Here is a 15,250-nt window from a genome sequence, read left to right on the forward strand (position 1 = left end):
GTTGCAGCATCCCGGGGTAAACCATCTAAGTGCTGGGGGGTACCCTTCGCCTTTCTCCAAAACTGCAGCAGCCTTCCTAGGGTGTCTTCTTGGAAAGCCACTTGTTATCCATCTGTCTTTCCCCAGCCCCGCTCCTGCATCTAAGCTTACTCATCTTGTATCCATTTCTGTAAAACCTGTTATCAGATAGATGGTGAGTTATAGAGGAGCCTGGCAGAGTAATTTATACTCAAGTGTTCTTGACTGATAAGAAGGTATGCGTAATACCCTTCTAAGCACATTTTCAGGTTATCAAGCCATGGCGATTTAATCCACAGAAAAAGATAGCAGTTGGTAGAATTTCAGCTGCTAAGGCAGGCTGGTCGGGGATAGGATGTGGAAGCAGTGGCCTTCTCTGTGTCCCTCAAATAATTCCATTTAGGCAAAGCCCTACTTTACGTCTTATAGGAATGTAACTTAAAGCAATGATGCCAGCCTTGACCATCTAGAAGGCCATCTATGTAGCTTGTACTTAATTAAAGCCTTTCTCCCCAAGATCCACAAATGTCCTGAAGTTGCTCAGCTCTTCTACATTCTTTTATTCCCACTCCCTCTCTAAGGATGGTCCTGAGGCTCAGGTTTAGTTGTTCCCTGGACCGGTATCATTTTCACCCAGGGGGCTTGTCCTGAAGATGTGTCCATGGCTCGGGTGTGACGTCTGTGGGCCCTGCCCCAAACAGATTTTCTGCGACTTGGAAATGACGGCCTGACCCTTGCAGGCACTGATCTCAAAGCTTCTACTAATTAGTGGTTGACCCATTAACAAGATTTTAGCCCTAAAACAGCTTTTCTCGGGGTGTGTCCTATAGAATAAATTCCCAACATGCTTGGTAATCAACGAGTTTCATGGTCATAAATGAGATCCATTTCTCCGGATCATGTAAATGCCTTTAGAAGGGCTTCACGTTTAACTTATTAGTGAATGACCCTTGAGTATAAATTTGGAATTCTTACAAGATTTTACTCACTTCTTGGATAGTCACAATCTCGCACGTAAGCTTATTATAGGCTCTGTCTGGGAAGTTCTGCTGTTAAGAATTCTGATTAACAGCATCTCCCAACACACGATCACGTGACACCCTTTTGAAGGTAACAGTTGGTCTGCTGGAAGAGTCTGTACTCTGCTAGGTGTTCTGTGCGTTCTGTAGAATGAAGTTGGGGAAATGTTACTTTAAATCCCCTTCAACCAGCAGGTCAGATTGCTAAATATATGTTGTAGCTAAGGACATGGTTTTTTCCATAGTGGGGGGTGGGGGAGAAAAAAAGCTAATTCTGTTAGCAAGGCTAGTCTCATTTACTTTAAAAGATGTATTCTTTCTTTAAAGTCATTAGTATTAAAACACACACACACACACACACACAGAAAAACATACACAAAAAAACAAAAAACAAAAACAAAAAACAAACAAAACAAAAACCCAACACATTCTGTTCTTGCCATTTGCACATGTGTACTTGAATTTCAAGGCAACTTGTGTGCTGACCTGCCAGGTCACCCTCAGGGTGGTTGAGAGTGGAGAGAGTCTGGGAGCTGGGTGTGACTATAACTCATGTACCGATTGCTTTGTGGCAGGAAGAAGATGAGTTCATCGTGGAGGGGCTGCTGAACATCTCCTGGGGGCTGCGCCGGCCCATCCGCCTGCAGATGCAGGATGACAACGAGCGCATCCGCCCCCCTCCCTCCTCCTCCTCCTGGCACTCTGGCTGCAACTTGGGGGCTCAGGGGTGAGTGAGGAGGGATGGAACTGGGGGTGTCTGGGGGCTCAGTGTGTTCTTGAGCAAGTAGATGCCACCTTCTTCCAGCCAGCCTTGACATGCCCCCCCCTTCCCCTGCTCCCATTCCTGCCTCTGCCATTGCCCACCTGCTCTGCTATGGGATGAGGAAAAAGGGGCAGGTGTTGTTGTGATCGGGCTTCCATGAAATCTGCCACCACAGTTACCGAGTGACAGTCAGAGTAAGGAGGGGCGATGCTGAGTCAGAGGGAAGTACCAAAGCCTGGGTGAGCAGTGTGTCCTCCCTCGTGGAGAATTCCAGAGCCTCTGAGAGGGGCTGGTAGCGGCCAGCCAGGCCCAGCCCGCAGATGTCTGACAGGACACTTGGGGCCCGCAGCTTCCCCACCGGGCCCATCTCGTAGAGAGACCCTGCTCTGGGGACATTTAGGGCTTCCCATGTCTTGGGGGGGCTGTGGATGAGAAAATGAATATAAGATTCTGTGTGAGGCAAACCAGAGAGGTGGGTGGTGGCATGATGGTCCGTCGTCCGGGAGGTCCTCTCTTCTGAGCCCCCACTGGAAGCTCTGCAAAGACCACGCCTGTCCCTCCCCTCCCTTCACCGCCAAAGGAGAAGCTGAGGGTTCTGGGAAGGCACGCCCTCCTCGCTGTCTTTCCGGGACTTCAGTTTTCAGGGTCAAGTGACTAGCCTTGTGCCATCTTGAAACTTGCTGATGCCGCCTGCCTTCTGGCCAGAGCACGGGTGGAGCGTGCCAACCTTTCGGCCAAACCACAGTGAGGGTTTTTCTGTTTCACACGAGAACCAAGCCCTCTCTGTTGGCCACCTTGAACATTCTGTTAAACTCCACCGCCAATGCGATCTTTTTCTAAAATGGAGAGGAACCCGCATGTAGCTAAGCTCGGAGCAGACCTGGCTGTTTTTCAAGGGAATTCAAGGAGGAAAGTCTGCCCATCCCATCAGACGCTGGGGTGGCTGGTCATGGCTCTGGTTTTGCTGGTTCCACATTCTGCTTTGCATGCAGAACGTTTATGGTGCTTGGTTTCCAGTGGGCCAAACCCTTCCCACAGTCCCACCCTGACCCCCAGACTATGTTGCATTCCGTTCCCTAAGTGAGATGATTTTTGAAATTCCGTTAGACCACGCGGCCTTTGGCTGGGCCTGCTAACGGGTCCTTCTCTCCCCACATTTGTTCCTTTCCCCTTCCCTGTGGCATCAAGCTGGTGTGGGTTGGTTCTTGAAACCTGGAACTACTGTGAGAGAGTTTTCAGGAATGGAAATATTGTTGTCCCAGATGCCTGCTGTGATGAAGTGGGTGCCTGGACCACTGTGTTAAGAAGGATGCTCAGACCAGTTTCTGCTCCCGCCAGAAAGAGGGCTCTGGACAGAGAAGGTGCCCAGTGCTCACCAGTCCCGAGAGGCTCTGACCAGTTCCATTCTGGGGTCAGAAGTTCACATTTATACTACAATAGGAAGTGCCTGTAGATTTTCAATTTTAGGTATATTTTTATTGATTTCAGAGAGGAAAGGAAAGAGAGAGAAAAAACCATCAATGTTGAGAGAGCATTATTGATTGGCTGCTTCCTGCACACCTCTTTCTGGGGATATAGCCTGCAAGCCTTACGTGCCCTGATGGGGAATTGAACTGAGCCACATCAGCTGGGCCAGATGTTCGGTTTTAATTGTCTTCCCTTAAAATTATCATTTCCCAAACCTGAGTCCTATCTGTCTACTGGGTCCCAGGGAGACTATGCTCTTCTCTCCAGGGGATTGTCCTAATTGTTTTGTTTTGTTTTTAAATATATTTTATTGATTTTGTACAGAGAGGAAGGGAGAGAGATAGTTAGAAACATCGATGAGAGAGAGTCATCGATCAGCTGCCTCTTGCACAGCCCCCACTGGGGATGTGCCCGCAACCAAGGCACATGCCCTTGACCGGAATCGAACCCGGGACCTTTCAGTCCCCAAGCCGACGCTCTTTCCACTGAGCCACCGATCTCAGCGGATTGTCCTAATTGTTAAGTATTATTCTCCTTTCTGGCAAAATCCTCTGTTGATTTTGGGTAGGTTTCTTGGAGCTGCTCCCATTGTCCTTTTGGCTTTGAGGGGTTATTTGCCAGGGAAGGCAGTACCAGGGCTCAGCTCAGACTGCCTGCGTGTGGCCCTTTCCCCAGTGTGGCTCACGAGCACGGCTCAGTCCCTGCAACAGCATGAACACTGTCGTCGGCGCCCCTTCCACAGCCGCCCTGGCCCGTGGCAGCCAGCTCTTACTTTCCATTCCTTTCAGACGCCAGAAGCAGTTTCTGAGATACTCCCCTAACCGAAGTGGGTCAGAACTGGAATCTTGTCCCGAGAAATGAATGACCATTACTGGGGATTTCCAGATAAGCTATGGAACCTGCACATGCTTAGAAAACCAGCCCAGGGAACACACAGATTTTGTTCTTTGCTGTTCCCCACCCTGCACTTGATGAGTTGGGTGCTTATGTTGCTGCAGCTGCTGGGAATGAGCGTCTTCTCCCTCCAGACCTCCCCCGCCCTACCCAGGGCTCAGCCTGGCACTGGGCCAGCCTCATGGCACACTCAGCACAGCCCACCCAAATCCGTTATCACCTGATGTGTGCCGGTCCCCAGCCCGGAGCAAGCAAAGTGCTCCCTGGGCAGGGGTGGGGTGGGGTGTGTTTGGGGCATCTCCCCACAGCGGCTGAAGCAGCCTCTCTTTGTTTTCTGCCCCCAGCACCATCCTGAAGCCCATCACCATGCCCGACATTCAGATCACAGAGGTGGATGCTCCGGCTGAGAGTGACCAGATGTCAAGCCCCACAGGTGGGTCCCTCCCTGGAGGGAGGCGCCTCCCTTTGGGGGCCAGCCATGTGAAGACGGAGGTGGTAGATGCTGTAAACTGTTATTTATTTTTTGAATCAATACAATCCACACGGCTCAAGATTCAGAAATATTAAGAAGAATGAAATGTTTTCCACTTCATCTACTTATTATTGTGGTTCCCTCCACAGAAGCAATTTCAAGGCATCCTCCTGAGATATTCTTTGCAAATATAAGCAAATATACACCCAGAGACCTTTAACGGCTGGGTGTCATTTCTTTTCTTCCCCTTTTTCTATAAGTGGTAGCATTTGCACATCCCTGTTTCTGTATCAGTTTGTCTTGAGGATTTTCCCATGCAAATCCATGAAGAACTTCTGCATTCTTCATGCTCCGCAGTGTCCCACTGTGTGGGAAAATGACCACTTCTGTAATCCTTCCTTCTTGGTAGACATGGAAGTCATGTCTAGTCTTTTGCTGTGACAAACGAGGTTGCAGTCAGTGGCCTCGTTGATGTGTCATTTCACACACTTGTCTGTGTCTGCAGGATTCTTTCAAGGGGGATTGCTAGGCCTGAGGCCGTGAGCATTTGTAACTTGGATAGCCGGTTTGCAATACCTTGCAAGTCCTTTTATCATGCTTACCCTATGTCAGGCACTGCTCCAAGTGCTTTACATGCAATGACTCATTGAAACTCTCACAACAGCCCTATGAGCTGGGTCCTATTATTATTCCCATTTTATAGACGAGGAAACTGAGGCAAGAGAGGTTAGTGATACACAGCAATGGTAGAGTTGGGATTAGAATCTGGGGGTCTGGCTCTGAAGTCTGGGCTCTAAACCTGTGTTGCGTCTCAGTAAGTTATGCATTGTGGTGTTGCCCTGGCAGGAGATACTGATTTTATAAAATATATTTTTGGGCAGTAGGTGGGTGCCATGGCCACCAAAGGGGTACAATGTGCAAACTGCCCCATGTTGGCGCCGGCAGATGGAGCTCATTTCCCTCCTCCTCTCAGACTCCAGGGACCTGAAGCCCGTGCAGGAAGACACCCCGCAGCTGATGCGCACACGCAGTGATGTGGGGGTGCGTCGCCGCGGCAACGTGAGGACAACCAGCGACCAGCGGCGAATCAGACGCCACCGCTTCTCCATTAATGGCCATTTCTACAACCACAAGGTAGAGGGGACAGGGTGGCGGGGAATAGGGGGCAACCTGAAGGGGGGCGGGCAAAGTCCTTCCTAGGCAGCGGACACCTCAGGGCGACAGACACCAGGCAAGCCAACTGTTTACCATTCATTCTTTGAGTTGTGGGTAGGCTGCTGGCTCCGTGAGGAACAAGGAATCCCCGGGCAGGAAACCCCCTAGGTGGTGGGTGAGATGATCCCACAGCCACCCCTTGTCGGATACCAGCAAATCCCCGTGTTACCCTCTTCCTGCCTCCCAGCGCTGTGTGGTCTGACTTTCCCATGAGCGAAGGGCACCCCCGAAGCAGAGCTGTGGGACTCAGATAGGGGTATTAGGACTCCACCTCAATTTGCTGATCCCCAGCTTCCCTCCTACTGTCAGATCTGGCTCCCAGGGGCAGGTGATTGTGGGACAGTGGTCAGAGTCCTTGCATTGAAGTCGCAGTGGAAGGGACTTTGTGTGTTTTATTGGGAGAGAGGGCCTCCCTTATCTAGCTCTGTTCCTTCCCAACCCTGCCCCTTGGAGATCAGCCCCCTTGAAGCTGAGGGCTCTGTTGACAACAGAGCTCAATACTTGCCAGGTTATTCGAGGACTGTCAGTGAGCACAGGTTGAGTGTGCCCTTTAGTCCTGGGAACAGGGTGGGACTCCCCGGTTTTAGACCCGTCCTTGTCCCCACTCCCACTCTGAGCTGGACCCCTCTGTTGGCAGACGTCGGTGTTCACCCCGGCCTACGGTTCTGTCACCAACGTCCGCATCAACAGCACCATGACCACCCCGCAGGTCCTGAAGCTGCTGCTCAACAAGTTTAAGGCAAGTCCCCTCCGCTGGCTATTTCAGGAGGCGGCCCCAGAGGTGCAGAGGTGGGGGCTGTGGAGAGCGTGGTGAGGGGGGCACCAGGCAGATGTTTGGATTCGTTGGATCCCAGGCAGCAGCATCACCTGGGAACTCCTTAGGAAAGCAGATTCTCAGGCCCCCGCCCGAATCAGACTGGCTGGATCCGAAGCTCGGAGGTGAGGCCAGGGAACCTGCTCCACAAGGCTCGCAGGGAATTCTGGGGCCTCAGAAGCCCGAGCGGCCCCAGCCCATGGGTGCTTTATGCACCGCTGGAAGGACTTCAGGCCTGACAACTAGTGTGGGGTCCTGTGCACTAAGTAGGTTAGAGAACCGACTTTGAAAATGAACCTCAGTAAGATGTGCAAATGAGAGTGCATGAATGCTTTTAATGTCTATATATATTTCCCATAATCCCCTTACTATAAATCTTTGGGAAACCAGGTATTCTTTTTTTAATGGAAGCCAGTGTCACCTAGTGGCCTATGGGCACAGGCTCTGGGTTCAAATCCCATCCCATCACCTACCTACTCGCTGATTGGATGAGTTGGGCAAGTTACTTAAGCTCCCTGTGCTTCTGCTCCTTCATCAGTAAAATGAGGGTAACAGGACCCTATTAGGAGGTATTAGGTGAGTTAAGACAGAAAGTGTTAAAACATAGAAACACCTCACCCAGTCCAATAAATGGGAGCTCTTCTCTATGATCACTGGTGACGTTACCTGAAGCCCATTTACTTATCTCTTCGGAGAGAGCTGCAGATGAACAGCCCGCCCCTCAAAAGAGCCCAAAATCCATGTAGCTTTGCGGTGACGAGGCAGGGATGGCTCAGGTCTGATGTGTAACGTGTGCTTTCACCAAGCATCCTTTTGCTCCTGATTCAGATTGAGAATTCAGCGGAGGAGTTTGCCTTGTACGTGGTCCATACCAGCGGTGGTAAGTCTGGAGAACATTGTGTACTCTAAAAGACGTTTCATTAACTCAGAATAGTAAGTTAAAACACACACAGACACAAAGCCAACCTCTGCCTCATTTTGCTTGTTGTTTATCGTTGGGAAACTTTCAAGGGCTGCTTGCCTTCAAGGCTGGTGGCATGCCAGGTGTGGTCAGTAAGCAAGCCCTAGAACCTTAACTGCCTATTAAAAAACAAAGTGGATTTTCTTGGGAGACAGATAAAACCAATCCCTCCATTGCGGCATCTTCCAAGGGGTTCAAGGCACAGGAGCATTGCTGAGGAGGGGAGAGGGAACCGTTGCATTGAACAACAGTCATTAAACTGTACACTTGCAAATCAGTCTCCTTACCTGTATGGCTGCATCTCCTACGGTGCTTGGTCCATTGGGGCCCCTGAGTTGTCACCCCTACTTACGGTGACAAAGGCCTCAGGACAAACTCAGGGCTGCTCTTGGCTTGTGTGGTTCCAGAAAAACAGAAGCTGAAGAACACCGATTACCCGCTGATTGCCCGGATCCTCCAGGGCCCGTGTGAGCAGGTCTCCAAGGTATTCCTTATGGAGAAGGACCAGGTGGAGGAAGTCACCTATGATGTGAGTCCCCTTTTAGTAGACGGACTGTCCTCAGGAGGGTGGGGGTTTGTTTGGTTTACCTGCAACTGGGATAGAGCTTGTTTTTTTGGTTAAGGAACATGCCCCATGATGCCATCCCTCAATATAAGGTTTTGTCGAAGCAGTAATGGCCATGGGCCAGGAGAATAAATGCAGGGGCTAGTTTGAGGGTATGCCCTGTGGGAGTTGTTGGAGGAATGCTCAAGCATGAAATGAATTCCATAAAAAGGATAAATGCCTCGAGCCTTTCTGAGGTCCTGTAAGAGGGCTGCGAAGTTTCTGCAAACCCTCTCTTAGCAACTTCAAGAAGTTAGCAGTGATTTAACCTTATCTTGTGTAGTAGTCAGCTTTTGCCTACAGTAAGAAACATCTCCAAAGCTTAGCCGTTGACATCAGCCAACACTTTTTGCTCAGGATTCTGGTAGCAGCAGCTCTGCTCTAGTCTGTGGGTTAAGGATCTGCATTGCGTGTCTCATTCAGAGACCCAAGCTCAAGGGGCAGTGGCTACCTCGGGTATGCTTCTCATGGCCGATGGCTTGGATGCAAGAGACCAGGCCAAACCACGTAAGCTCATTTGAAGCCTCTACTCAGATTTGCTATGTGTGACATCCATATACAGTCCATTGGCCAAAGCAAGTCACATAGCCACGCCCAACATGAAGTGGAGAAATAGACTTCTCCCGGGGAGAAGAGTGGATCGAGTAGGGTGGGGAAGCTGGTGGGGGAGGAAGAAATGGTTTTTTAACTTCAACTCACATGGGAGCCACCCCACCCACAGCATCTCAGGGTCAAAATCACATTCAGATGCCTACTTGAGACCAGAGACACAGTCATCATTCTGAGTCATGGTTCCTTAAGTTCTCTTAGGGGAGAGCAGAGGGGTGTATTAAACATTATGGGTTCAGGCCTTTCTCTACATCTTGGGATTAGGAGAAAGTGCTATTCTATGTTGGATATCAGTCACCTCAGCATGTGAAATGAGAAATGCGAGGTATGAGATATGTGCCATGTACATGAAGGGGTCTTCACTGCAGACTCTGTATCAGCCTTGGAAGAATGAGGCGTGGCTCCTGCCTTGAAGGAAATTCAGGATCAGTGCGGAAATGGATTCCCCAGGCTCTGTGCCTCACAGCGGAGAGCCGTCCAAAGGCATTGGAACAGCTCCCCGTCCTTGGATCTCTGCTCTCCTCCTTCCCTTCATTCACAAGGACTTTTGATTTTTGGGGACCCAAATTGCACTTGGGTTGGCAAGTTCAGTAGAATGTAAGTCACCCTAGCATCACTTACTTCTTCCTCCCCAGGTGGCCCAGTACATCAAGTTCGAGATGCCTGTCCTTAAAAGCTTCATCCAGAAGCTCCAAGAGGAGGAAGATCGGGAAGTCAAGAAGCTGATGCGAAAGTAGGCCTGGCCCCAGGGGGGCCGGTTGGGTTTCTCCTGGGCCTCAGCGGGAGGGCTCTGTTCGGGCGCCTTGGCTGGGGCTGAGCTGCTGCCCTGGCCTGCGTCTTCTCAGCCTCCTTCAGGGACCTTCCCTTGGATGAATCCACATCTCAGCTGGGGGCACCAAACTTAGGTGTCTTGGTCCCTCTGCTTCTCCATTTGATGTGAAACATGGAAGTGTTCTGGAGACTTCAGGCAGGTGGCGAGGAGCCTGAACAACCTACCTCTGAATCCTTTCCTCACACCTTCCTCCCTTTTTAATATTTCTCTTGAGAAAATTGCACTTGGGTTGGCAAGTTCCGTAAAACTTCTCTCTGGAAAGGGTTTTATGATTTTTTTTTGAAATGCACAGTCATAAAGTAGACTGTGTTTTATGGATGTGGTAGAACGATTGATTGGTTCTATCTCTTTATTAGAGCACATGTGTCAAACACATGGCCTGCGGGCCAAATCCAGCCCGCCAGGCCTTGCAATGTGGCCCGCACTGCGCTGTCATCACTGCACTCCGCTGTCAGTTAATGACATTGTCAGTTTATGACTGTTCAGTAAACCATTCGGCCCGCGATTTAGGCTGGATTTTAGATTTTGGCCCCTTCTCTGATTGAGTTCGACACCCCTATATTAGAGAATAAAGCCAATGCTATATTTGCTGTATGGATGATAATAACAAGTATGAAAGCAGTTAATATTTACTGGACACTTACTATACGCCAAACTTTACAAATAGCTTTTGCTGTGCAGTGCTAAGCCCTACACAGGAGGAATGTCCCTTTTAGCTCTGCATTGCTATAGTTCAGGGAAGGAATGGGGATATAGCACTCACCAGCGAGCCCTGGGCCTGCAGTCGCTGGGGCCTCTTCTATAAAAATGCAAGAGCTGGCATCAGGTTGAACCACATGAAGTGGTAATTTTTGTGGCACGCCCTTCCCCCCACCCAATAGCAGTTAGATAGTGGCAATTTCATATGGTCCAGCCTAGGTGAGGGTTCATATGCTACTGTGCTGCGTATAAAGGGCTACACACAGTGCCTCGGGCACAGTAAGCACTCCGCTAATGGAACCCTTATTGTTTCTGTTGTTATTCCACCTTCTCACCCTTCTTTGCCGGACTTTCTAACGACAGGAAAGCAATCTAGGTTGGAGTTAGCTTCTTCAGTCCCTCTCATCCTGGTGTGGAAGCAGCCGAGTGGCTAGAGAGTGGGCTACTGACAGAATCAAAGGGACAGGACCGTCACCCATACTGTGACCTGGGCTGGGAAGCAAGGCGGAGAGGAGGTGTGTGTGGCTTCCTGCTCTCCACCGCGGCTGTTTCTGTTGCCAGGTACACCGTGCTCCGGCTAATGATTCGGCAGAGGCTGGAGGAGATAGCGGAGACCCCAGAAAGCATCTGAGCCACAGAGGAAGGGGATCCAGACACCGCAATGGCCACTGATGACAGGAGAAGACCCACCGGAAGCTGGGTGCCTTCTTTCCACAGAAGCACTTAAAACCTTCTTCAGCTCCTGACAAGCCACCATTGGCTGCCTGGACGGAGAAGCCAGCTGACAGCTCCCTGTCCTTGGATCTCTGCTCTTCTCCTTCCCTTCGCTCACAAGGACTTTTGATTTTTGGGGACCCAAAATGTGTGTTTGTGCACCCACACACGTCCGCACACATACATGTCCACGTGCCTACCTGATACAGTCCCATGCAATTAAATTCCAAGCAACCAGCACAAGTGCCACGAGGCTGGCGGATGCGCTGCTCGTGGTCAGGAACATCAGGGGAGTCACCAATCTGAGGGGTTTTGTGCCGAAGAAAAATTTCTCCCCTCAAGTGCCTGGGAGCAGCCACATGTATCTGCCCATCGTTAGAAAGGGAAGGGGCGTCAGAAAGCTCACAGTTGGGGTATTTGTATGAGTAGGGACTCTCCCTGTAAGCCTAGAAGGGTCTGTGAATGTGAGATTCTTGGAAATTCACAGAATCACAGCCCAAGCACTTGGGGCAAGTCTGATGGGAAGAGAGAGAGAAACCATCAGCGGGGTAGCTGCAATAAGCCCACAGTTCTTACACTGGAAACGTGGTTTTTAAATAACGAAGATGTGTGTGATGAACTACTTGGATGCCCGTAGAGAACGGATTCTGCCTCTGTCCTTGCCTCCATGGCCACCTTTCTCTCAGCACGCCAAGCTGCTGACCCCAACTCCAGTGCCTCCTTGAGTTGAAGGCAGGATCTCATGAGACAGGCCTCACTCTCACTGGTTTGCACGTGGCACTGGCCGGCTGGTGGAATGCATGCCTGGGCTTGACCTGGCCTCCTTAAGGGGAGTGTAGAGGTGCCTATGAGCCCAGCCCATTTCACATCGTCCAGGGGGCTTGCTGCACATCTGTGTGTCTGAAGTCCAGGCTTTATTCCTCCCAAGGCTGGGTTCTTGCAAGTTGCCTGTGCTTTGTGAAGATGGACTCCAAGAACGAGGGCTTGTCCTGCTGCCAACCCACTGTGGGGTCCAGGGAAGCTCTTAGGGCTGCCCCGTGAAGGTGCAGAGTGAGCATGGAACTTCAATTGCAGCGTCTCTGAGCAGCTGCCTTGATGATCTTTAGAGCAGACCCCAATTGGGGGGTGGGGGTCGGGGATGGCAGGGACAGTCTGTCCCCTGTGGCCCCCATCGGGAAGATTGCCAGGAGGCTGGACACCCGTGTGACCGATGCTGTATGATGAGGGGCAGACAGATGCTTGGAGGAGGGTGCCTGGCTGTGGAGATCACCCAGGCAAGGCCAGGAGCTCCTGATAGCATGCATCGGTGAGCCTTGTTTGGGTATAGACGCTTCTCCACCTCCTCTCCAGGAACAGCCAGTTGAGGAAAGGAGAACCACGGACCGGATCGGTACCTGCAAGGAAGGCGGGGCTTTGCCGCAGCACCTTGCCTGCTCCAGGCACCCTCCTGCTCTCTTCCACCCTGCTGCCTTCCTGGCCTCTTCAGATGGCTCACAGCTGGTCTTATTGTTGACTTTCAAAAAGATGGCATGCTGCCACCTGGCCCTTTGCCAGGGTCTCTTAGCAGGCCTACCTTCGCTGCTGGGACAGCACCACGAGCCCAGTGGGGTGCGGACTGGAAATCCGGAGGGCCTTGGTCTCCATCAGACACGGCGGTGGGCTTTGCAGCATGCACAGAATTGGGCAAAAGGGGTGGAGGGGAGGCTGCCTTTGTCACCGGTGAGGAAGGGCCGTTTTGTGAATGCAAACACACTTCCTGAGCTTTGCATTTGAGAAACTGAGTTGGAAAACTTCTCTTCCAGGTATTTTGAAGTGCTCAGAGCCTTTGTTGGCCCCAAAGATTCCTCTTGGGGACCAGGGAGGAGAATTTCCGCCAAGCGAATACTAACCACTACCTTATTGGACAGCCTTTTCTGGGTTATCCACGTTCTCTTCGATTTGCACTAGCACTACGATAGTGTGAAATGTGGAAGGGTTGTGAAATGTCAGGTTTGGCAGTTCACTGTGTAAGAAAGTGGCAAGATAGTCGGGATGAATATGAGGGGAAACTGTTATGTTACGCAATGCATTCCGTTTAATGGCAGGCCACACATTTCCATCTTGGCCCAGCCTGGTTAGAGATCATTTCTCACGTCCTTCATAAACACGGTCAGGAACTCTTTGAAATAGCAGCAGTTGAAACAAATACTTCTCCACAGCGTGGAGCTGGATTTTCTCATTGGTATCACATGGCCCCGCAGCTTTGAACTTCTCCACTGATCTGTGAGGGTTTATGTAACTGCGTGCAATGAACCTGAAATCGTGTGAAGAACAAAGGCTAATTTACAGGATTTCCCCCCTGACTTGTGAAAAGCAGTATAGCCACAATTCCAGAGGCTTGTGTTACAAGGCGATCAAATGAAGGAAAACCCGAGTCCATCTGGCCAGGAAGGGGGTCCCGCTCCCCCAGGTGATGATGGTGGAATCTAGCACAAGGTCACCTTCTCGGTGATCACATTAGTGGGAAGGGGATGAGTGAAGAGGTGGGGAGCGGGGTTACCTAGGGGAGCGACTGGAAAGCACAAAGGATGGGCAGAATGGTAACACCGGTCTCCAGGCTGGACAGGCTTGACCTAGACATTGAGGCAGAGGATCTCAGATTGGCTACCCATCCACGTGGAAAAATGCTGAGGCCTCAGGCTGAGATTTTGATCTGAGACTTCAAAGAGAAATATGTTCACCCTAGCCTCTTCCATGCTGGGAAGAAAAAATACTCTGTCCTGGAGATAGCCAGATAAACACATGTTATTACAAGTGGCATGAAGTGACCAAAAAATAAATAACTGTTCTTCGATGCAAACACGTCTTGGCAGGAGTTGTTTTCTGCAGAGATGGGTGGTTATCTGAGTGTCAGTAGTGGGGATGGGCCACCGAAAGGCAAGGAGCTCTTTTAAGAAAAGAGAAGCTCTTTACCCTCCCACCCGAAACAACAACAACAACAAACAAACAAAAAGACCCACCAAACCCACCCCACAGTTATTCCTAAGCTCCAGAGCATGGAGAACATGTCATAGATGCATCTCCAAGGCATAACTTTCTATATCAACAAGGGCATCTCAGCCTCACACTGACCAAACCATGAGGTGGGGGTGAGATAGGAGACAAAGGTGATCTGGAGTGCCCGGATGCAGCAGCATGAACTTTCCAGACTCTGCTTAAATAGTTTTATACAAAGTCTTGTTTGAATTAGATGAGATGGGAAGGATGTTCTATCTTGATAGAAATAAAAATAAATACGGCACTCCTTTCTGTTGTACCTGAAAGCGTTTACCCCACCATGGGGTGTGTGTGTGTGTGTGTGTGTGTAGGTGTGTGTAGGTGTGTGTGTGTGTTACAGCGCCCCCTGTGTTTTAATTGAGCACAAGACATGGACAAGCTATGAAGGGAAAGCCTCCATTTAGTACTTTTGAGTCAGATCGCAGACCTGTTTCCCGGGCTGATGGTTTCTGTGGGTTTTTGCTAGTGTTTCCCCACTTGTCTTAGCGTTGTGAAGTGTTCTTTTCTTACTCATAACTTGACTTTTAGCAAAGGTACATGACCTGGTTTAATGCTTTGGTTCTGAACTTATGAATCGATGCGTTGAGTTGAGATATCTTAACATCATTTGACAAGGCCTCATAGGGGGCCGTGTAACACGTTTTGATATGTTCTAATGCATCTGACTTAGATCTTGTTAAATAAAGCACTTTTCAAAGAGCAGTCCCCTGAGGATGGTCTGTGTGTGTCGGCTGGGCGGGAGCTCTATGCTATGTGAGGGTGTGGGACAGGAATGTGAAAGTGCACCCAAGAGGAAAGTTGATTTCCTTGGCCTGGAGTTCATGGTTTGAATGGACTTGGCTATAATATCCCAAATAAGTAAAATGAGAGTGCTCCTGTATAAGTCTTGAGTTCAGGCCCTGGTGGAGACAGGGGTTACGGGAGGAAGAGCTGGGCATTATCATTCCATGAGGCTGGATGTTTGTCCTGACTCGTTGGAACTAACTCACTGAACCTTTATCTAGGGCTTGGCTTTCTCGTCTATAAAATGGCCAGGCCACCTCCGTTGGAGGCAGCCCCCTTGGAGTCTCTGAGTGTAGGACCTCAGACGAAGGCCACGTGCCACGCTAATGGGTACCTTTACAGTCAACTTG

The 15,250-nt window shown here is 50.3% G+C and overlaps 1 protein-coding gene across 2 annotated transcripts in view; it reads left to right on the forward strand.

Moving 5' to 3' along the window:
- RASSF2 (Ras association domain family member 2) overlaps nt 1-14,073 on the forward strand; it is a 34,119-nt gene extending 20,046 nt beyond the window's left edge. For both annotated transcript variants that reach the window (XM_084887283.1, XM_084887282.1), the window contains exons 4-11: nt 1,613-1,764; nt 4,506-4,594; nt 5,607-5,767; nt 6,486-6,587; nt 7,491-7,542; nt 8,031-8,152; nt 9,472-9,569; nt 10,929-14,073. In XM_084887283.1, the coding sequence (XP_084743409.1) occupies nt 1,613-1,764; nt 4,506-4,594; nt 5,607-5,767; nt 6,486-6,587; nt 7,491-7,542; nt 8,031-8,152; nt 9,472-9,569; nt 10,929-10,998 (846 nt within the window). In that variant the 3' untranslated portion in view covers nt 10,999-14,073. The remainder of the gene's footprint in view (nt 1-1,612; nt 1,765-4,505; nt 4,595-5,606; nt 5,768-6,485; nt 6,588-7,490; nt 7,543-8,030; nt 8,153-9,471; nt 9,570-10,928) is intronic.
- The last annotated feature ends 1,177 nt before the right edge of the window (nt 14,074-15,250 follow it).

This window comes from Pipistrellus hanaki (assembly GCF_964339955.1).
Source record: "Pipistrellus hanaki genome assembly, chromosome: 6".
NCBI lineage: Eukaryota > Metazoa > Chordata > Mammalia > Chiroptera > Vespertilionidae > Pipistrellus > Pipistrellus hanaki.